Below are 23,334 nucleotides of genomic sequence, written 5' to 3'. Positions count from 1 at the left end.
GTGGGCTCGTCCGCAGCGCCGCGTGCGGGCGGCGGGAGGAACCACCCGTCGGGTGGGGGGGGAGAGGAGGTGGGCACGGGCAGGTGCGCGCGGCCGGCGCGGGGCGCGCTCCCCCCGCAGCGAGCCCGGGCAGAGACCCCGGCACAGGGATGGGGCTCTGCGCGCTGTGACAGCCGCTGTCACCGGGATGTGGGCACAGCCACTGTCACCGAGCTGTGGGCATGGGCACTGTCACAGTGGGACGGCGACCGTCGCTGAGCTGTGGGCATGGCCACCCCAGCACAGCTGTGGCAACTGTGGATAGCCACTGACAGTGTGCTGTGGCCATGGTCACCATGGTATGGCCATGGTCACTGTGCTATGGCTGGGGACACCACAGTACAGCCAGGATACCTTGTCCTTTCCAGGGTCGCTGTGCTGTTCCAAGAATTACCATCCTACAGTGACCATGCTGCTCTGGGGATAGCGTGCCATGGGCAGGGGTGGGCTGTCCTTGCAAGAGTCACCATCCTATGCCAGGGTCGCCAGGCAATGGCAAAGGCTGCCTGTGCTATGGCCCTTTAAGTAGCTGGGCTGTTGGCAGGAGGGCGATGCCACGGCCCGGAGCGCTGGGAGGTCACCACGCTACTCAGCTCACCTCTGCTGTGGACATTGACCCCAAGATAAACACCCCTTCTGTGCCCAGACCCCCAGAAAGAGTGGCTGTCACCCTTTGGGGATCCTCAGAGGCCCTGCAGCCGGGAGGGCTCTCCCAGGGGCTGTGGAGAGAACAGAGGGGAAGGTTTGGCAGCTGCTCTTTGCTGTTGCACACCCACAGCTGGTGCAAGAAAAGGGAAGTGAAAATGGATGGGGCTGACCTCTTGCTTCCCTCATGCATGGAAGGAGGCGCCCAGAGCTACTTTGGGACGAGAGGAGGCCAAGCCCCATCCCTGCTCCCTCCCCGTGGACAGCAGGAAGGAGGAAAAAGAACCTTAGAGGGAAACCCTCGATTACTGCGGAGGGAGTTCCCCCCGCGGCTCCAGGACCATCTCCTGAGTTAGTTTTCACAGCGCCGCGATGCTGATCCCGGTTCCATAGATACCGATGCCATGACAACTCTGACATCATCCCTGCTTCGGACGGGAGCTGCAGGGAAAGGCGCAGGGAGGAGGAGCACGCGCGCCCTGCTGGCAGGGGGCTGTGGGGCTGGGGGCTTCTCTCGGCCCCAGCACAGCTCTCGTCCCGCCCCACTGCCCCTGCAGCTCCATTCCCCATGCAGGGACCGTGTCACTGCCACAGCACACGGGGTACCTGTGCGCCAGGTGTGTTCCAGCCCTCACACACGATGCAGTCACCGGGTGAAGGATTCCTTTGTGCTGGATCCTGTTTCCAGCTCCTTTTGGCCTTTTGCAGCTCTGTCAGTCTGTTCTTTCTGGCAGGTTGGGATCAGGATTTAACTGTTAAAGCTCATGATGATGCCATGCAGATTTTCTCAATTACAGGTGAGTCATCATCTCTCCAGGTCTATTTCTGACTCCCAGCAGGAAAAGCAGAATCCAGCCCTCCATTCCTCAATGTCACCAGCTCAGTAACCATCACATTTTACTAGGCAAAAATGAAATGGCCTCGAAGAGAACAGCGGGTTGGTCCCTCCTGCTTTCTGCTGGCAGGATGGCTCATGGAGCTGGCCAGGGATGGTACCCCAGTGCCAAGAGCATCATTGCCAGCTCATCCCTGAATTGCAGGTCAGGAACAAAGACCAAATTAACTTGAAGGGATTACCCGAGGTGGGATTTTCAATCAGCTTCAGCAATTTAGAAGCAGCTGTTTCAGCATCCTCAAAAATCAGTTTCATGGTCTGGGAACAAACCACCCCAAATCCATCAGCCCAGAGTTCCACATGATGGCAAGGGCTGCCTTGCTCCTCGAGGGTGGCCAGTGCCAGGGAGGCAGTGTGTTCCAGGGATACTGCACAGGGAATCAGCTGGACCTCTGGGGTCTGCTCCTGATTTTCCAATGACATTGGGAAAGACACTTCTTTCTCCCTCTTTCTAACGTATCTTGCCCAGCTCATCTGTCCCAACTGGAACAGGCATATTTTGGACAATGCAAAGCACAAGGGGCCAGGACACTGCCTGAACTGAAATCCCTGCTCCTAAACTTGTCCTTTCTTTGGGGTTCATCCCCCCAACTTCTGCTGTGTGCAGTGTTTATATAATCGTTTCCCACATCACGGGGTGCCAGTTTTCTTCCCCTGCTACAGCTCAGATAAAGCACAGGAGGTATCTCCAGCCCACATACGAAGTGTCTTTCTGTCTCACTTCCTATTGCTGCAAATCAACAGATACACAGAGCCAGCCAATAATGGGGAAGGATATTGTACCTTCCACATTTTCCCTATCAAATGGAGAACAGCAGCATTTGGAAATGGCACTTCTCAGAACATTTGTTCAGTTTGAACAAGTTTTGTCTGCATTTACCATTCCCACAGGATTTCAGGGACAGGGAACAAACAGAGCAGCACACAGACAACTGCCCAAGATCTGTTCATGTTTTTATTTTACACAAGTTTAATTAAAGGTAGTGGGAAACCTGTATTCATTTTCTGCTTCTTCTAGTCATGCCAACTTCTTATCTTTTGTCTCTATCAGAAAAAAGCCATCAGGTTTTCTCAGGGCTAAGTGTGGAGACATGACAACCTGGAGGAAATAATATACGAGGCTTTCTCCTTCAAAACCTGTTCCAGTCAGCCCTACCCACTCAGCCAAGGGCTGGGATCAGGACCCTTTAGGTACTGGAAGGGGCTCCAAGGCCTTCTCTTCTCCAGGCTGGGCGCCCTCAGCTCTCCCAGCCTGGCTCCAGAGCAGAGGGGCTCCAGCCCCGTGATCAGTGACCTCCTCTGACCTCGCTCCAACAGATCCACATCTTCCTTGTGCGTGGGGCCCCAGAGCTGGACAGAGTGCTCCAGGTGGGAAAAGCAATGTGAAACCGCCTTGTTCTGGGAGCAGCTCCAGCAATGTGTGTTTGGAGTGAAGCAATCCCAACGTGCAGGACACAGCCTGGTGGCAGTGCCTGGCCTGAGGGAGCCGGACGGGCTCCAGACATGGATTCCAGCCACCGACTTCAGCAGCTCCGTGCAGTCTGACCCTGCCCTGGCACGGGCGTGGGTGGGAAAACAGCTTGTGCTTCACATTCCCTGGGCAGCAGGCTTGAAGCAACACTTTGACAGATGTTCATGTAGTTGTTGCTCTGAAATGCTTTGCTTGCCATTCATTAGAGCTCGGCTGATGCTGCTTTCAGCCATTAGGAAAACGAGAGTTGATGGGAATATTGAGAGGAGCTTAGAAGTCCATAGGGCCCAGTGGCAGAGTGAATGGGCTTCCTGATGAGCAATACCTTAGCCCACTATCACTAGAAAGCTCTTCATGCCTTCTACCCTAAGAGATCCAAAAATACCTGGAAAATCATTTATTAGCTGGTTGCTCATCCACTTGTGAAACGTTTCTCAGGTGGGATTCAGCACTTACTGTACACGGATAAACCCAGGATCAGTGTGCCAGAAAAAAATGTGGAAAACTTTACCAACTGAGATCACCGAGGGACGATTGGGATAACAGAACTCAGTGAGCTGAGGTAGCATTGCTTTTGAACAGGGGAGTTGGTATCTCAGTGCTTGCGTAAAACCCAAACTGAACCAAACCCCAAAGGGTTTCAAAACGCCTCTCAGTGGTGCAGCCATGGCCTCAACGGCTCAGGAGGGAACTTGGTATCTGCTCCTCCAAATATTTCACAGCATGAAAAGTTTGGGGGTTTTGGCAAACCAGAATCTAATCTGACTCAGCCACTGCTCCCCACGTGGGGAGGAGCTTGAAAAAGGGGAATAAGGTCTCTTGCTGTTCCCCAAACTGGCCTGCTTAGGAACACACCAGCAAGTCCCATTGTGCTGGGGGCGTGCCAGCCAACAGCTGACTTTGGTGCTTGTCACCTGCAGCTGTGGTACAGGTGAGCAGAGCTGACAGGGACAAGGACATGGGGCAGCTCAAGCCATAGTGGATGTGAAGATCTTCCACAGCTCTCACTAGAGCTACATCAAGCTTTGCTGCCAAAATACACTGAAAATAAGAAAAGCTTTGTTTCTTGACTGAACACAGCCCTAACAGGTCCTCAGATTCATGAGCAGGATGGAACCCAATGGAAAAGAGATCTGTGAGATGGATGGAGATGAGGGATTTCATAACTATGAACGCTATCAGGCCCAGGCCTGTGCAGCACAAACACATTGAAACAGCCTCCCTGAAAGAGATTTTCATCTAAATAGGAAATACATGCAAAGGCTGCCCTAACAGCTATTTTTACCCCCCTTCTGCAGAAGTGGAAGTGTGGCTGCAGAAGATGAAGTGACTTACCTGGTGTCTGGCAGGAAGCTCATGAGTAAAAAAGAATGGAATTTTGATCTCTCGAGCCTCCAGCCACATGCTCTGGACATGTGGGCCTTGTCTTCTATACCTCAGATATCTTTTACCCCATCTAAGCAGCAGAACATGAGGCACAGTCACAGAATCCAATTTTTTTATGCACATGTGGATGGAAAAAGCAGGGAAAGCCCAGCTTTTCCTGACCATACTCAGAATTCACAAGGCAAGTCTCCATCCAGTACTGGAACTTGAGCTTAGAACTAAAGCTTAGTGTTCTGGGAAGCTGTGAGGGGCTGCATGAAACAGCTGCCTAGTGGGACAAACATTAAATTAACTCAGCTGTTTTCTTTCTCACTGATCTCCTAACCCAAAGCAAAACTCCCGTGAAACTCTGTGGGATTTCTTCCTACCTTTTCCCATGCAGAGCAAAGCAGGTGACAACAACGCCCAGGAACTTGGATCCCTTCTCTGCCTGTCCATGACTGCTGTGTATTGTTTCCTGTACCCACCTCTGGTCTGTGCAGGAGGCCTGTGTAAGAAAGTCATGTTACAAAATTATCCAGTGAAATTAACTCACGTTTTTTAATCTGTTAATAATAAAAAAAAGCCAGAACATCTCCATATATGAACAGTTATGGGCTGAAGATCAGGTAGGAAATATGCTGGAAACAGCATCCAGAGTTTTATTCTGCTTCCAAGTGCAGATTTTAGCTGGAGGCAGAGGAGCAACACATCCCTCGTTTAGGTAATTATACAACAGGTTTGCACACTAGTTTGAAAAGTAACTGAAGGCACCAAAATCTCCTCTCAAAATCACAGGAAAGGGAGTAGGATGAGGTAAAACATTCGGTATCTGAAGCAGTCTGTTCCAGAGAAGAGATGGAAAATCAACGAAATGCAAAGAAATACACGGAAATACGTGGAAATACATCCTCTGTTGCCCTCTACTGTTGGGCTGGTCAGATGTAAAGGGAATTTCCCCGGTAGCTCCCCGTGGGAAGCACACGGCAGCCACAAACAGAAGCCAAGGAGCATCACAGCATGTGCTGTATGAGAGGGAAAACTGGGACCAGGAAGGGGCTTCTGGATTTGGAGTGCTCGGGAGGAAAACCATCACCCTGCACGAGAACAGCACGTGGAAGTGGAGGGCACCTTTCCGTGGGAAGCAAGGGCAGAACTGGGCAGGTCCCAGTGCCACCGTCGGGGTGCCAGCCTATGCCAGGTGCTGAGCCCAGAGAAATGCCAGCAGAACTTTGTGGGCTGGATCAGCCACCCCTCAGCAGGACTGTCACATGCCAAGGAGAACACAACGGTTTCAAAGCTTGGCAAGCGCTGGTGTGGCTCATCAAGACTTGGGAGTTGACTTGGATGATCCCTGTGGGTCCCTTCCAGCTCAGGATATTCTGTGATTCTACTTGTGGGAATGTTAAGAGCAATTATAAAGATTCAGAACTGACAGCAAAATCAGGTCCATCTGAGTTGGGTTTTTTTTTACATGCATCAGCACAGAGAAGGGCACCAAACCCCATTTATCCTCAGCAAACCACCTCTGTTCCACAGTGTTGCAGAAGAGGCCAACTATTATCATCCCTCAGCTCCCTGCACTGTGATTAACACCTGAACTGAACGTTGGCCAGCCTGGAATCAGGATTTGGTGTTCATCAACACTTCCCTGTGGGACAGATCCAGATCAGTGCCCCAGCTGGTCCCAAGGCTGACCCTCATCCCCTTGGATTACATTTTAACTCATATGTCTGTTGGGGTCCCTCCCCTGCCATGGAGCCCTGGCAGAGGGGCCCTGAGGGCACAGACACGGGGTTTCCCTGCCCCTGCTCAGCCTCGTTCCCATTGGTTGGTTTGTGTTCCCTGCGCGGGCAGAAGGACCCTTGGTCCCGTGACTGGAACAGTTCCTCGGCAGAGCTCCGGCCATGCGGCTGGAGAAATAAACATCTCTGAAACAGCTATCAAGAATCTGTCTGTCCATATATATTTCCTTTCCACGGGACTCCTGGTTTGATATATGCGTGTTGCAGTATCCCCACTGCAACAAATGGTGGAGAATTGAGAGCAGAACGATCCCCGATCCCTAAGCGACTGATTTGTGTGAGTAAACCCTGGAAACTTTGGATTCCTCTTCTTGGTTTTGCTTTGCTATTCCATATCTAAACTATGGAGGAACCGTGGGAAGACTCTTGGCTCTCAGAGCCGCATATGGACATTTATCTTAAACTTAAAATGATTCTTGAACAACGATTTGTAAATTTTAGCTTGATTCAAGCTCAAAAAGAACTGAAACACTTCCTGGCATGGTTGTTTAAGAACTTTTTCTATGTTTCTTGGGATTTAATTCTTACCAAGGGCTTTTGGAAAACCGTTTGGACACAGTTAATACTGGAGTCAAAATATATGCCGATGGAAGAATATTTTCGTGAATATTATTTAGTTACCGAGACTGTTGAGCAATGTCAGCTGTGTCCTGGCGAAGGGAAGCCTGGCGCAGGGACCGTGCGGCCCAGGCCACGTGCACCGAGCGCTCTGCGAGCAGCAGCGAGGCAGTTCCCGCGCGCGGGCGGAGCCACGCGAGCCGCAGTGTCGGTGGCGGAGCGAGGAGCGGCGGGACCCGGCGGTGCCTGCCCGGCCGCGTGCAGCGCGTGGTGGAGCGAGCCCCGGGAATGCCCGACCGAGACGGAGCCGCGCCGAACCGAAACACGCGCTGGAGCAGGGCGCGGGGGAGTCGTCGCCCGGGGGCCCGGCCGAGACGTGGGTGCAGCGCCTGGCAGCGGCAGCGAAGCTGCGACCAGAGGAGGCGACGCGCGGAGAACTGAGCGGCGCGGCCCGGCCCGGCCCACGCAGCCCCGAACGCGACCCCGGGAAGAGCGCGCAGGCACGAGCAGCCCCGACAATTCCAACACGGGAGCGACCGAAGGAGAGAGCAAAGACGCAGCGAGACAGAAAACAGCAGCCACTCGGAAAAAGATCATAGTAACTAAGACCTTAGGGATAGTAAAATGGTATAATGTTAAGCAAAATTATGGTTTTATAACAAGGTGTGACAACCAGCAAGACATATTCGTGCATAGAACTGCTATTAAAAAGAATAACCCTGAAAAATGCATCCCAAGCTTGGGAGATGGAGAGGTGGTGGAATTTAATATTGTACTAGGGAGAAAAGGGTTACAAGCATCGCAGGTCACTGGGCCTGATGGTGTTCCTGTAAAAGGCAGTATATATGCAAAAAATCGTAGTCATGTTAGACAATATCTCCATTGTAAGCCCCCCCTACAGTTTCCCTTTCCTAATCCCACCTTTCCCTTTTACCCTATGTCCTATTACCCCCAGTGTATTCCCAATCCGTTTTTTCATCCATGGTTTCCCTCACAAAACCATGCTTTTGCCAATTGTTTCCCCAAAAATCCCTTTCCAATGCCGAGTGGGGGATGAAAAGGGGGAGGGAAGAAGTTAAACCCTCTCCTGCCTCAGTTTCCCCACAAAGCATGCTCAGAGAATTCTGTCTCCCTTCTGTCAGCCCTAAGATGTTCCACAGAATCTGTTTGGACATTTAAAGACTCAGGAGGGTGGCTCGTTTTGTCTTGAAACTGTTCTTGTAATGTTTATCCAGTTGTTTTCATTCTCCTTTTATTAAAATAAAACGGGTGAGGTGTTGGGGTCCCTCCCCTGCCATGGAGCCCTGGGAGAGGGGCCCTGAGGGCACAGACACGGGGCTTCCCTGCCCCTGCTCAGCCTCGTTCCCATGGGTTGGTTTGTGTTCCCTGCGCGGGCAGAAGGACCCTTGGTCCCGTGACTGGAACAGTTCCTCGGCAGAGCCCCAGCCATGCGGCTGGAGAAATAAACATCTCTGAAACAGCTATCAAGAATCTGTCTGTCCATATATATTTCCTTTCCACGGGACTCCTGGTTTGATATATGCGTGTTGCAGGATCCCCACTGCAACATATGTCTCCATGCCATTACCTGGAGTTTGCTTTCCTTGTTTTATTACTTTCCCTGTTACACTACAAAATCAAGATCTGACTTCACATGACCTTGTTGGCTGTGCTAAATCCTGACTACACAAAATACTGAACAGCTCCTCTCCATCCTTCAGACAAAAACCCTGAGCAGCCATTCCAGGAATGGAATGAAACCCCAACAAAATCAGTGCTCACAGGGAGGGGAAAAAACCCCCTAAAAAATCCAAACTCTCCCCTCTCCAAGCCCATAAAACTCCAACAGGAAGAATCTCCCACACTGCCTGGAACAGGCTGAAGCAAAAGACAAAACGAGAAAACAAAGCAGCTCTTGGGAATCCTACGGTAAACAGGAGCCTGCGTACACCCAACGCACTGCAAAGGAACAGCTAATCCCTGGAAAAATGTCAAAGGCACAGGACTGCTTCTGCCAACATCTGCAAGTCTGTCTGCCATCCATGGAGCAAACTATTCCCTCAGGGTTCCCTGCTCTTTGCATTTGGGGAGGGAATAAAAAAAAAAAGGAAGGAAAAAAGTGAAGTACAGCTCGAATGCAAACCAGTCCATGAAAACAGTGAGGAATTTGGGAAGCTGCAAGGTAAGTCAGGTACCTGTCACACAGCAATGGCTCTTGAGCAAGGTCCCACAAGCTCCTTGGGCAGCACCTGCTCCTGGCTCTGCTCTTCCTCACAAGGGTTCCTCGTATGGAGAAGAAGCAGCTTCCCCGTTCCAGGAAATGGGATTATAAACACTGCCCTTCAGTGATGCCACCCTGCTCCAAATCAGCGAGAGCTGAGCTACTCCCAACTCTAATGCTGCCCCTCACGCTGTCAGCAAATCAAAAAATCACTGGAATGCCATAAAAATTCCCACTGTTCCCCATATAAAAAAAAGTCTGACCTGACAGGACGTGCTGTACAAATTCCTGCATTTTTGTAGGGCCAACAGAGAATTGCACCAATTCAACAGCACAACAGGAAAGGACCAGGAGCAGCCCCACCTTATCTGATCAAGCAACACAGAATCACACAACCTTACCTGAGCCACCAAACTATAACATATACATATAAATATATATATATATATATATCTTGTTTTATATATATAACAGTAGTATCTTGGCATGCAGCGTTTAGACCCACCAGCACAGCATGATCCCTTTTCCTAAGATCCCATGCAGTTGGAACCAGGAATGAACTTGGTTGCTTTATTATTTTTACATCAACAGGAAATATAATTTGAATACAGAGATTTTTAAAACTAGATTTAATCAAGTGCATTTAGTAGAGAATTCACAATTTTCTGTACATGAGTATGAATACCTCCAATGGAAATTCCTTACCCAAGACTAAGTCTCACGGTACAGATGAGCAGCAGAACAAATCCCCCCACTCCTCACATGGTCAAGTGCACAGAGATGAGGCTACGCCTGAGAAACAACTAATCAGAGCTCTTCTGCCAAGCCAAAACCATGAGAGAACAGAGTGCAAGCACACATTTTATCAAATGGCCACTTGGCAAAGATAGAAACTGCCCTAAAAGCATCCTGGCAGCCACAGCTGGTGGCCTCGTTTTTAGGCAGCACTTGCTAAAGACACTGACTTCAGCTTGAAGGCTTTTCCCTACCACTGCCAGGACAGGACAGGCTTTTCCTCCTGCACTCCAACACCACCTCCCTGAACCACACAAAGTGACCAGAACGTGTTGGATACATCCTCACTTCCCTCTCTACACTCAGGGAGTGGACACGTGTGGTGGGAGGTTCCCCATGTCCCTGCTGGTCCCTGAGCCCTGGCCAGCACATCCTGGGACTGGCACAGGGCACTGCAACTCCCCAGCCTGGTCCCCTGACAGTATGAAGGTGACAAGGGATGAGACAGATGTTTCATCAACCTGCTCATTTGCACTGAAGCAACTGAGGGAGAAATATCATCTGCTTCGTGGGCGAGGAAATTGTCACAGAGAACAGTTGAGGGCAGATTGGAATGGAAGAACACAAAATTCCTCCTTTAGCACAACCAAATCCAGAGGGAAACGCCTGCCCACACCCCCAGTTGCTAAAAGTGTCCTGACAGAACTGACTCATTTGGGTCCTACTTGTAAAAAAGAAGGGCTGCAGCCCTTTTGTTGGTCCTCTCCACTCTAGTGGACCCCAATGGGCTTTGTTTTGGGGACTGAATTTATTACCAAAAGACAAAAGCCAGGAGCTGGGATTTACGTGTCCTAAGAACCTCAACATGGCGATAGGGAAATTTTCTGAGCTTGAATGACACCTTCAGTCACACTCTTTATGCAGTACCTTTCATCAGTTCATTTGGGGTTGTGTCCAGAAATGTTACTACATAGAAAGTTCAGAAACCATTAGTCCATAAAAGTCTCATACTCATTTTACAGACCTAACTTGAAAGGACTTGCCCGTGCCACAAAATATTAAATTGTGTTTTCAAAGGTGTTACTGGCTCTCCAGCCACTAAAAAGCCCCACACACAATGGTGTGAGGACCAAAGTCTCAGATAAGAGGTGCCATTGCTCTAATTACAGCGGCATCATTAACATTTCCAGTCAAAACTTGCGAAAAACTCCAAGGGTAAATCACAGGTGTGCTGTGGGGCATGAGATAAGGAAGCTCAATAAAACATGCAAGAAAACCTCAGCAGGAAACACGGAAGGAAAGAAAAAAAACCTGCTGTTGTCAGGGTTTGTGCAAACTTCTCCCAGCCAGGAGTGCAGGAAGGGACGAGGTCACGACCTACGTGAAGAACTTGAAATGATTTTTGACTCTGTTTTGCAACTGTCTCCTTTTATAAAGAGATGTGTTAGATGCATTGTGGTGTAAATGTATTTATAGTGCTACTTCCCTGGAATCTGAATTCACACTTAGGTATCCATAGAGGGATGCAGCTGAGCCAGGAAAACCCAGAGCCTGGGTTCTGCCCAGTTCCTACAGAGGGAACCAACCTGAGGGGCTCCTGTGTGTCCCTGTGCAATAAAAACTGGGCAAAGCTCACACCACAGTCCTCAGCAGGACGCAAACACTGCAAAGTCATTTTCTAGAGAGATTTTTAGCTTGGAACAACATCAGAATATCAACCAGGCCAGCAAGTACCAATCAGGAATTTCATCTCAGAAACAACCATATGCCAAACAAAGCTGAATATGCTTCATTACAAAAATTCTCCATCTCTTTTCATGACAAAGATTCACACCAGAAACAAAGAGGTGATTTGCTTTAAGAATAAGTAGTTCCATAGAACTTACCACCAAATCACTTCTGGATCTAAAGAAAATTACCAATCCATTTAAAATATTTGCATTTCATTTTTAAATATCATTTCAATATTTAAATGGATGCTTTGCTCCATTCCTCAGATGAGGAGTTTGTTTTGCCCTTCCCTTTCTGCAGTGTCTTCTGACGTGATAAGCTGAAACACAAAACCAAACTGAGAAATCTGGGGTCCATGATTTTAGCGTTTAAATTAAATGTACCTGCCCTCAGGACTTTTATCAAAGGAATTGGATGCAAAAGTAACAACAAACGTTGGAGATCCTGGAAAGAGAAATCCAGGGGTACAGACTTGGCACAAAACCCAGCATGAGTTTTCTCCATGAGAAAAACAGAAATGAAAATTACAATTAATCAGATGCATTTTCTAAAACATCAGGGCAACGCCAGCAGAAAACACCACTGTGTTCAGGGAAAATGAATTCCACACACAAAAATAAGCAAATGCCCCCAAAATCAGGAAATGTCATAATGAAATGAGTTTGTCAGTGACTCAATCTCAGAGGTTTCTGGCAATTCCCATGTCAAATGTAAGGCCTCAACCCCTCAGGTAATACTTTACTGGTACTATTTATCAAAATATTACTGGGATAGGATTTTCAAATCTCCTTTTGGCATTGGTTCGGCTCTGAATCAGTCCCACACAAACAGAGTTACTGACTCCCACTGTCCCTGCAGCGACTCCACATGGATTGAACTGCTCTGCTGGATTCCCAGAGCAACCCCTCCGGGTTAATCACAGCTCCCGTCCTTCCAGCCGTCCCTCCAGCGCTCATCTACCCGGGAGCAGTCGAATTCTGGCTTCCCCAGCTTCCTGTTCACATCATTGTGGAGGAGACACAGCCACTGGGAGAAGTTACTCCTGGTGCTCGTATCGGGTTGGTTTGTCCGTAATCTGCAAACAGGAAAGGGGAAACAAATGTTATTTCTTCATAGTTACCAAATTCAATACCCAAAGCAAGCACAGAGTCCCAGAGAGTGCACAGGGAGATCAATAATTATCACCAGTTCTCTATATTGGCTGCAGGTTGGTTTCATTCACTTCCTGGTCTTGGCAACTGGAAAAGACACAGGAGTCAAAACTTATCTATGATAAAAAGCAAAACCACCAGTGTTCATCAAAACACTGAATTAAAATTGTAAAAAAAGAATAAATTAAGAAATTGAGGAGGTATTTTTCCCAGTGATGCCTACTAAGTTAATAATTAGATTTCAAACTTTTTTTGCCCGTTCAACTGGAAAATTATTTGCAACTTCTGAGAAAGACACTGAGAGCAGCAGAAAACTTTATCACAGAATCCTGGAATGGTTTGGGTTGGAATGGACTTTAAAGGTCACCTCATTCCAATCCCCTGGCATGGGCAGGGACACCTTCTATTAGATCAACTACCACAGCCCATTTCAGTCTTTGCATCCACTACTGAGAATGCCAATACAGGGCATTTTTGAGGGTAGAAGATCACTTGCCTCCTGAAAACCAAATTATTCTAAGTCCCAGTCTAATTCCACAACGGCTCACAAGCCCAGTTTGAACCAGAAAACTCTGAAATTGCCTCAGGTGGCCTTGGAGGCAGCACAGAACCCAACAGCATGAGGACAGGTGTTTGTTTTTTGCGTAACTGTATCAGCGATTGATGCAACAATGGAAGAAACCAGCTCAGGTAGCTACAAACCCCAAGTGAAGGAAGAGTTCCTGATATGCAAACTAGCTGCTGCAGCCCAGCACTTCTGGCAAGCCCCTCCAGCACAAAAACCTGCTGAGGCCACTCACCTTTCCCTCAGATCTTCAAAAAACCCACTGAGGAAACCCACCTTTCTCCTACATCCTCAAAAAACCTGCTGAGGCCACTCACCTCTCCCTCAGGTCCTCTGCGCAGTGCTCACAGGGGTAGAACTTGGAGAAGAGGTTGATGAAGTCCCTCATGTCCTTCTGCTGTTCCCCGGAGGGCTGGTCGGGGTAGTAGGCGGCCATGGTGTGCAGCAAGGCCCAGCTGCTGCGGCCCAGCTGCTCGCTGTCCAGGGGACAGTCTGGAGGGGGCTCCTTCTCCTCCGCAACCGCCACATCCTGCAGTGGGACACAGGGGTGTGAGGGGACACCGGGGCTTGGTAGGGAAACAGCCCTTTTGCGCTGGGTGGGAAGGTGAGATGGAGGGAACAGGTCCTTCACATCTTTTCTGGGACGTGGCAGAATTCCTCTCACACCTTCTGAGAGGACACTGCAGAGCCCCCCTCGCACCTTCAATCGGAACATGGCAAAGCCCCCCTCACACCCTCAGTGGGGACAAGGCAAAGGCCCTTTCACACCCTCAGGGGGGCCAATGGCAGAGCCCCTCGCACCCGGGAAGAAGATGGAGACCCCCTTCCCATTCCCACTGCGGGGAACCCTGTCCCCGGCTCCTTCACACCCTGAAGGGAATACGCAGCCTCATCCCACTTGAGAGGGCAGGATGGAGGACTGAGGGAGCTCTGCAGGGGCTGGGGATCGCCTGGCGTTCCAGGGGAGGCTCCCGCCGCCCGTCCCGAGGGAAAGCCGCGCCTCGCCGCGCCTCACCGCGCCGCCCGGGGCCGTCTGCTTCCTCTGCTCGCGGAGCCAGCTCTTGAAATCCGTGCAGGCTCGGCACGGCTTCTTGGGCGGCTCCCCCGCCGCGCCGTGCGGGACGGCGAAGGGGAAGGAGAAGGAGCCGCTGTCGGTACCCGGGAAGGGCGCAGAGCGCCGACCCGAGCGGCCCTCGCTGGGCGCCGCCATGTTGACACCGCGGTGCAGGACGGGCCGGGGCGGCGCCATTCGGTCCCGCCACACACCAGGGTTCCATTTCTGGTGTGCTATTACCAAAAACCAGCAGCAAACTCTGTGTTTAAATACTGTGTGTGAGCAGAACAGGGAAGGGTTGCTTTACATGGGACTCCTGCCTGTGCTCCCTCGCGTTTCGCTTCACATCGCCCCTCGGGTATGATGGGTCTGTGCACACCCTCAGGGTGGGCACAGGGATCCCCTCAGCGGGAGGCTGAAGGGGGTCTCCGTCTGTTTCCCCTCGGTGTGAGGAGGGTTCTGCCATGTTCCCTCGGAGGGTGTCAGAGCAGTTCCTCTCATATGATCCTCCCAAATAAGGACAAAAATACGTATAAATATACATACACATGGGGCCTGGAGCATCTCTGTGATGAGCAGAGACTGTGGGAGCTGGGCCTGGTCAGTATGGAGAAGGGAAGGCTGAGGGGGATCCCATCAATCCATACAAATCTCTCCCAGGGCTGTCAGAGGATGGTGCCAGACTGTTCAGTGACAGGATGAGGAGCAATGGCCAGAAATTAAAACACAGCAAGTTCCACCACAACATAAAGAAGAACTTCTTTCCATGATGGTGGCAGAACACTGGAACAGCTGCCCAGGGAGGGTGTGGAGTCTCCCTCTCTGGAGACATCCCAAACCCACCTGGACACGTTCCTGTGTCACTTGCTCCAGGTGACCCTGCCTGGGCAGGGGGCTGGACTGGATGATCTCTTCCAAACTGAACTATTCTGGGATTCTGCGATGTGTAGATACTGTGTGTGGCAGAGGCCATGGCGCACAGCAGCTCTCCTTCGTGCCAGCAGTGCCGACAGACACCTCAGTGTTCTCTCCAGCACAATCACACAATCAACAGGGCGATTTTATGGACAAACAAATGGATAACTCCATTCAACCCATGCTCCTCTATTGCAACATGACCATATGGAGTTCTACGTGTTTTTAACGCCTGTCACATGCTTGTAAATCCATCTTGAGGGAGGATTTTCCTCTTTCTGAGAGTGTTGGCACGTGTCACACCAAGGCAGGCACTGCCTCGGAGTGGCTGGGTTCCTCAGGGTGATGGAGAGCCAGACCTGTCCCCAGGGCCTTGGTCTTGAGTGGACATTTGGCATTTCTTTTATTCCCAGAGAGCCACAGGCTTGTGAGCACATGAGGGTGGTGACCCAGCTCCTGGGCAATGGTCCAGCCTGGCATCAGACTTTGGATCCTGCTCTTTCACCCCTTGGAAACATTAATTAGCTGCGGCCTTGAGAAATTATTAATGGAGGTCAGAGGGTGAAAATTTGGAGAGTGGCACAGACTTGCTCTCATCCTCCTTTTTGGCTTGATTCTGTCATGCTCTTAAAGGTTTGAGAGCCACAAGATAAGTCTCCTACCGTGAACAATGTGAATATTGTATCCACTTCAACTTTTCTCCTGTTCATCACCTGTAGGTCAAGTGAAAAATACTATTATTTTGCTTAATGCAAACAAATGTATGTCTGGGATGGAGGTGGACCAAAATGTCACCTTATATAATTAACACAGTGTGGTGTAAAATGTTTATTAGAAAAAGCATCAATTTAGAGAAAACCCTTAAAAACTTGCCCTCAAAAATATTTCAACACTTGGTGTGTTTCATGTGGAAATGGCTGAGCTGTCTCCTGCTCTGTGGAGCACTAAGCTGATGGTCTGGATCTCCATGTTGGGGTCTCTGTTTACCAGTGCTCCTTTATTTCTATTTATTTGCAATTTCATGGGAATGTTTCTTTGCTGATATTCGTGAGGGAGGGAGAAGACATGTGAGTAACTGGTAGGAACTGCTGGAATGGCTTTGTCTAAAGTTGTAGACAACTATAAATTTCACACACAAAGGAAAGATCAAGTAGGGACAGCAACATTTTTATGTCTGTTTTCCTTGCCCACCAATAAATGTTTTAACTGATGCTCATGAGCTCATTAATTTTTGTAAAATCAGGAAAAACGAGAATGAGATACCAAGGGAATTTCCTCCAGAGCTTTATTGTTTGGTCTTCAAGCAATTAAATAGTTGCCAAGATGTTTCCAAGTCACAGCAATCTCCTGGCTTGGCCGTTAGCAGACTGCTTCCTTGATAGTGATTTCATTTATGGAGTCCATTAAAATATCAGCATTTTTATTGAAAAGGAAAAAACTCATAGCCTGGAAGGAGGCTGTTGGTTCCAGAGATTTGTGCTCCACATTGCTCCCCTCATCCCTTTCCTGCTGGGCTGTAGGAGCAGAGCTGGCCCTTTAGGAAAATGTCCTCCCAGTTTTGTCCACTTGCCCTCAGGTCCAGCATCAGCTTGGACTTCAAAGTTAAAAAAATAGAGAAATGCTCAAATTCAAGTCAGAACAAGAAAACTCACTGTCTCTAAATGAAACCAAGTGCGGAGCCAAATTAGTTCCATCCAAAGGAAGGAATGTGATGCAGAGCTGAGGAGCAATGAGGGAACATTCCCTCCTGTTCCCTTTGGACAGCCATAACCCACCCACCCTTCTGCTCCCAGCACTGATTTAGGAGCTGGAGTGTGCTAGAGCCTGTTACCAAACAAACTCCTCACACAGATTGGATCTGAGGGAGGAATTCTTCCCTTTGCGGGGTGGAGAGGCCCTGGCACAGGGTGCCCAGAGAAGCTGTGGCTGCCCCTGGATCCCTTAGAGTGTCCAAGGCCAGGCTGGATGGGGCTTGGAGCAACTTGGGATAGTGGAAGGTGTCCCTGCCCAGGGCTCCTGGGCCCAGGTGCTGCCAGCAATGCACCTATTTTCAGTTACTGGCATCTGTGAGACTGAGCCCACTGAAGTTGCTGATGTCACTGAGTATGTCCCTCTTCCTCAGAGCCACGCCTGGAATGGGGCAGCTCAGGGGGTGATGACAGCAATCACCAGGAAGCAGCAGTAAAACCCATACTGGAGAGAATAAAAGGCTGTGTTTGCCTTTCTCAGAGGTGTTTGATCTTCTGCTCTTATCTTTGCACCTGCTAAACAATAACTGGGAAGAGGCAGCTGACAGTGGGGCTTGGGGAAGGAAGAAGAAGTGGGGCTGGATACCCTCCCTGCCCCTCTGAGCCCTGCAAAATCCATGACACAGGAACCCTCACAGTGGGCTTGGACAAGGACAAAGGTCCCATCCTAAATACAGCCCCTGAGCAAAGCAGGGTGACCTCAAGGAGGGGTGGCTCTGAGGAGAAGAGACACATGAAAGAATGATCCCGAGGAGGGATGATCCCAAGGAGGCTTCACACAACTCTTTCCCAGCAGTGTGACCCCAGGTTTCTGCAGGTTGGTCATTTATGGACTGGGACAAGGAATAATATTCTCAGAGCCTTCTTCATTTGGGAATCTAAACACCACTGAATATTCAGTAATTTATTTAAAGTTTTAAATAAGGCAACTGGAATAGGTTGCCCAGAGAGGTCCTGGCTGCCCCTGGATCCCTGGAAGTGCCCAAGGCCAGGCTGGATGGGGCTTGGAGCAGCCTGGGATAGTGGAAGGTGTCCCTGCCCATGGCAGGGGGTGGCACTGGATGGACTTTAAGGTCCTTTCAACCCAAACCATTCCATGATTCTATGATTTTTTGGGGGGAAAAATTTACCCTGTGCCTCTCAGGATCCTTACCAAGTGTTTTACCAAGTGTTTTTGTGATGGTTTTGTAGGTAGTTCCAGCTGAATGTAACAGTTTCCCTCTGCAGGGGAATACAGCAGGAAGCTGTCTTGTATTTACACGTAAGAATGTGAGCCTAAAGTCTGACCAGTGACAAGCCAGCACCAGGAATTAGTCACAGACTTGTTTGAGAAATTACAGCCAACTAGGAAATAGCAACAACAACCAAAAAAGATGTTTATTTCTAGGTAACTGAACCATATCTCTGCTTGCGTACACTACATCACCTGCAAAATCTCCCAAAAGTATAAAGTATTATCCCCCAGATATCAGGAAGGAGCCTGCAGCCTCCCTGCCAGGGAATGGGTGAGATGCTGATCTCAGTCAGATCCATCCAGAACTGCTGAAATGTGTTCAGAACAGTCTGAAGTGTAAGACTGAGCACAGGGCACTGCCTTGCTCAAATCTAGGCATCTACACTAGACATTGAGTTTGTTCTTTTAAAGTTGGTGCCATTTTTACGTGTGGATCCTCTTGCTGATTAAAATGAGAATCCATGAGTAATGGTGTATATATTGGCAATGGCAGGGGCAGGGAGAAAACCAAATTATTTCTTCAGATTGGTTCAGATGGTCCTGTTTGTGTCATGCTCCAATCTGTCTCCTCCTTCCCAGACCCACTCTGACCATCCCTGGAATCAGTTAATCCATTCTGAGGATAAACACAGCAAAATTGGGGGTTCCTTTTGTGTTCTTGAAAAATGAAGCACAAAGTCTTCAGTGAGCAGCTCCTGTTCCTCTTGGCTTTGCAAAAGGAGAGTGGCCCCTGATTTGGGGTGATTCCCTTTTGCCACAAGGAGGTCAAAGGAAGTCAACAGGAAGTCCCCTTCAGTGGAAGAGGTTTTCCTCAGGTAACAGTTGCTATGTTTTGACTCATTAAGAATTAAATATTAATGAAAGAACAACTCCTTCCACATTACTCTTCTCCCACCAGGATTTTGAGTGAAGATTGAATCTGGTTTTCTCGGGTTTCTGAGGGGGACAAGGAACACAAGTTGCAGTCTTTGCTCTGAAATACAGGTGAACTTTTACCCAGAGCTGCTGGTGCTGGTGGAATCCCCAGGAGAGATAAGGCACTGTGTATACTCTGCTCCTCAACGGCCGTGGGGAATGAGGAAAGAGTGGGATGAGCATCTCTGACTAATCTGGAAGGAACACAACGGTCTTGTCTCTGATCAAGTTACTACATTTAGCATGAAGTAAGAACAGATTTTGCCCAAGTGAAAACAGTATTTCTCCATGTTCGCTGGTGCTTGCTGCGCTTGCTTTTGGCTGTACTGGTGTTGCTGGGATTTTCCCCTGCTGGATTTGGGAATGTGTAAGGCAGGCTGTGCACTGCAGAGTCTCAAACCCCCTTGGAAACTCAACCCTGCTTTTCTTCTTCCTTCACATCCCATTCCTGGGTCCCAACATGTCCACACAGCGCTGGCCTTGTGGCACACACATCAAACACCACTTTTTCCTGAGAAAATGGTTCAGGAAACCTCCTCTTGCAGTAGCTTAAGTTACATTCTCACTCTTTCTGGAAGATTCCCTCTTGAATCACACTTTTATCCTCTCCATAACCTTAGGAAAACACATCACTCTTATAAAACAACTATGAAATGATTGGAACAAGTGCTTGGTAAACAGGAGCCCATCCACTGTGCGTGCCCCAGGCAGCGAGCAAACCTCCTGTGACAGGCAGAGCTCTCCCTGGGCTGGGTGAGGCCATCCCAAGGGCTTTGCAAAGAAAATCACCCGTTGGGAGCGAGGTTTGAGGGAGTTTGATGCGATGCTGTGATTTTGGATCCTGAAATAAAGCTGCCTGTGAACAATGAGTGACCCCCTGCACTGAAGAGGGATGTGCACCTTAGGAAGCTTCTGTGATGGAGAGAGAGAGGACTGAGCTGCTGCCTGGGCTCAAAGAGTTGCTGAATTGAGTCTGCCACAGAAAAATGCTTTAGTGCCTGCAGCAGCTGCTGAAATTAGGATGAAATTAAATACTTTCTTCTGGAGTAGTTACTGCAAAATCTCTCATCTCAGCCTGTGTGAAAGTTCAACTGCTTCCTTTGTTCATGAGGTGAAGGAGACTTTTGTCAACTCCAGTGTCTGGGTTTTCATTATCCTTTTTAAATAAAGCTCTGTTTCTCTATTTATTGAAAGTCTAAAACCTCTTTGTACTTTTAAAATCGGCTTTTAGCATCTGGGCTTTTCATTAAAGGTGCTGATAGGTCGTGTGTCATCGCAGGTGACCTTCAAGAACAGTAAAGGGCAGGTTTTGATCCTGAAGGTGAGTGAGGGAAAGATGAAGCTTTTCCACTAGCTTTGTTCCAGGCCCCCCTTGGCTGTGCTCACAGCTCCTTTCTGTATCTCTCTTCCTCACAGCTGCAGTGTCCTGAGGGTGGTTTGAGGACTTTTCCTCTCTTTGCCTTTCCTGTGCGGGGTGTAGAATGAGAAATCCCTGATGCAGAGTCCTACATATCATCAGCCTTGAGGGGCAGAGGTCAACCACCAGCCCAGACACGACTTCTGTGTGTGGGAAAGGATGTTCATAACACAGATCCTTCTCTCCAAGCATTTGGGACAAGGCTGTTTCTTGTTAGAATTGGAAAATGGCTCAGAGGGAGCTGGAGAGGAGCAGCCTGTGACTGTCCCTGAGCATTTGTGCACTCAGATTCTGCTTCTACTGAAGTTACTCCTGATCCACACTGAAATGAAAAGACAAGCAGAGCATCAGTGTTTATTTGTTATGGGTGGGAAGCTGATCTTGGAATGGAAATACTCAGTGGGACAGCCCTGGTGATATGGGCTTTCCTGCAGTCTCTGGATGACCTCCTTTGTCTTCCCAGTCACGGACAATCTGGGCAGGCAGTCTGGTGTGACTTCCTGTGACAATGCCTTAGTCACCTGCCATGACACAAACATGTTTCTGAGCAGCTGTTTATGGCCAGAGTGATGCTCCTTGAGTAGCAGAGCTTCACCTGGGTGGGGTGCAGGAGGCTCTCTTGGAGCAGAATTATGGGAGTTATTATGGAAAAATCCCATCTTTCCTGCATCTTGGCAAAGCTGAGCAGTGCACTCCTACATATTGCCTGTTAATTGATGATCTCTTTGGTACGTTGTAAAACAACTAAAGGAAAATTAACTGCTGCCCTCAAAGCTGTGTGAATAAATATCGATGATGAAACAGCAACGTCCAGCAATTCTTGCTGAGTCTCACTTTTTCTGGGCAGACCCCTCCTCCCCTGCCATTAATAATTACCCATGAGGCAGCACTGATTTATGGCAGGATGACATGGAAGCTGTAGAAGACACAAGGTAAACTTGATAATGTCAGAAAAACAACATTTGTCTTAGTTTTCTATAAGTGAGTTCCAATGCATCCAGCAGAAGCAGCCTCTTCCAGTCTGTTATCCATCCTTCCTGACAGGAATGGCCCTGGCATGGCTGGGTGTTGTGCAGAGGTTGGAGGAGCATTGTGCCCATCCAAGGGCCATCTGGCCCAGCCGTCCTTTTGGTTTCGCAGGTGGTGTCACTGCAGACGTGACTCATGAGGTCATTCTGGAGTAGACAGTTTCGTGACATCACACTTGACACCGCCAGGGCACTGGTACTGCTGTGACAGCTGCAGAACTGGAACTCCAGGTGACTCTAGTGGTGTTGGTGTCTTGGAGGAGTGCCAGGCTTTTCCTCTCCCTCCCTACACCTCAGTTCTGTGTTACAGTGACCTTCACTTCCACAAAACATTTTCTCTATAATGAATTATTGAATTTTTAGCACTTTTGCTCATATTTGGTTTTGTACAACACCCCTGTCACCAGCAATCTCCCAATCAGTCCAGTCTTTTCCAGATCAGCTCTCCAAACTGCATGGCTGGTCCTTCTGCCTCGGGTGACTTGCAACCCCCCATGTAGCTTCACCTTCCTGTTGTAACATTCCATTAGGTGTTTTCCACACCCCCCTTTTTGCTTGAATTCCCTGAGAATGGTGAAATACAGCAAAGCCTCTGACCAAGGCTATTTCCTACTCTTCTGGTTTTTATGGCATCTGCAGATCAAGGTGCCCTCTGAACCTCCCCAGCCATCTCCTCCTCCTGCAGCTCCTCCAAGGCTTTCCTTGTCTTTGGCTTTTCCCAGTCAGGATAAACATGTTTAAACCTTTACACTCTTGGAAAGTGGTTTGTATTTGCTCTCAGACAGAAAACCAGGCCAAGGTGCTTCATTGGGAGTCTTGGTCCCAGATATTTCCAAGAGCCACTTCACAGAGCCATGTGAGGGTGAGCTTGGCCCTGGCTTGGCTGCCAAGGAGAAGCCAAGGAGTGCAGGTTTGAGGACATGGAGTCAGGAAAGGGTTTTGGCACCTTGGAGACTGCGGCCTTCTAAATAAATTTGCTGGATGAAGTGATTTCCTCTCACTCCATAAAATCCACACCCTTTGATCTGCGGAGATTTACCAGCACATGCTTTGGCTGGAGCCTTTCTAACAGAGGGATGGAGGCTCTGATTCCAGGGCTGTGGAGGGCAGGAGGCTGCTTCACATCCCTTTTCCACAGGGCAGCTCCCGTGCAGCTTCCTGAGCCAGGAAATGCCCTGGAGATGCTGTTGGAGAGATTTTTTTTTTCCAAAATCCACACTGAACCAAACTCCTCCTTGGATTACTTTCCCTTTTTAATGTAGGACAGACACCCAGCAGCAATAAATCCAACTGCAATAAACCTGCTTCCTTTGTCCCCAGAAACTGCCACCCTGCTGTGTGGGAGCAGCCTCCTGTGCTCATGGAACACAAGCCAAGACCCTCCTCACTGTATTTTCCAGCCATCCAGAAGGAATCTGGCTTGGCTCCCTATTCCAGTTCTGGGTTTTTTTTTTGGTAGATGAAAAATCACCTGCAGCTTTTGCTGAGGGTTGGAGACACCAAGCGTAGCTGGGAAATGAAAGGGAGGCACGGCCGAGCCCCTCAGTTTGGGTTCCAATAATGAAAATTATAAAGATAATTATAGTGATAATGATTCAGTTGCGGCTTTATCAAAGAAGAGACGGTTTGATCACACGGTACCCATCAGTCCTGAGGTTCAGGGAGAGGACAGGGTGTCCAAGGCTGGAATTACCTCTCCCTGTGCCTCTGGGCAGTGGAGCTGCTCCTTGGGAAGAACTGGTGGGTGCCCTGGGAGGGTATGGACACCTGGCTGATGCAGGGCAGGGCACTCAGAGATGAATCTCCATCACGTATTTAAACCTGAGGAAGTTTCAGTCTTTT

General features: G+C 49.2%; 1 protein-coding gene across 1 annotated transcript; it reads right to left on the bottom strand.

Annotated features, from left to right (window-relative positions):
* Positions 1-9,555: 9,555 nt before the first annotated feature.
* On the bottom strand, positions 9,556-14,410 carry GFER (growth factor, augmenter of liver regeneration). The gene is made up of 3 exons (XM_042037374.1): positions 14,197-14,410; positions 13,499-13,710; positions 9,556-12,540 (listed from the first exon to the last, which is right to left on the bottom strand). The coding sequence occupies exons 1-3, from the start codon at positions 14,389-14,391 to the stop codon at positions 12,378-12,380; spliced, it is 570 nt and encodes a 189-aa protein (XP_041893308.1). The 5' UTR covers positions 14,392-14,410; the 3' UTR covers positions 9,556-12,377.
* Between the last annotated feature and the right edge of the window lie 8,924 nt (positions 14,411-23,334).

This window comes from Corvus kubaryi, unplaced genomic scaffold (assembly GCF_017639235.1).
Source record: "Corvus kubaryi isolate FWS band 111438036 unplaced genomic scaffold, C.kubaryi_AGA036_p1.0 37387, whole genome shotgun sequence".
Classification (NCBI taxonomy): domain Eukaryota; kingdom Metazoa; phylum Chordata; class Aves; order Passeriformes; family Corvidae; genus Corvus; species Corvus kubaryi.
The sequence above is the reverse complement of the archived record's forward strand: the minus strand, read 5'-3'. Positions and strand labels throughout refer to the sequence as shown.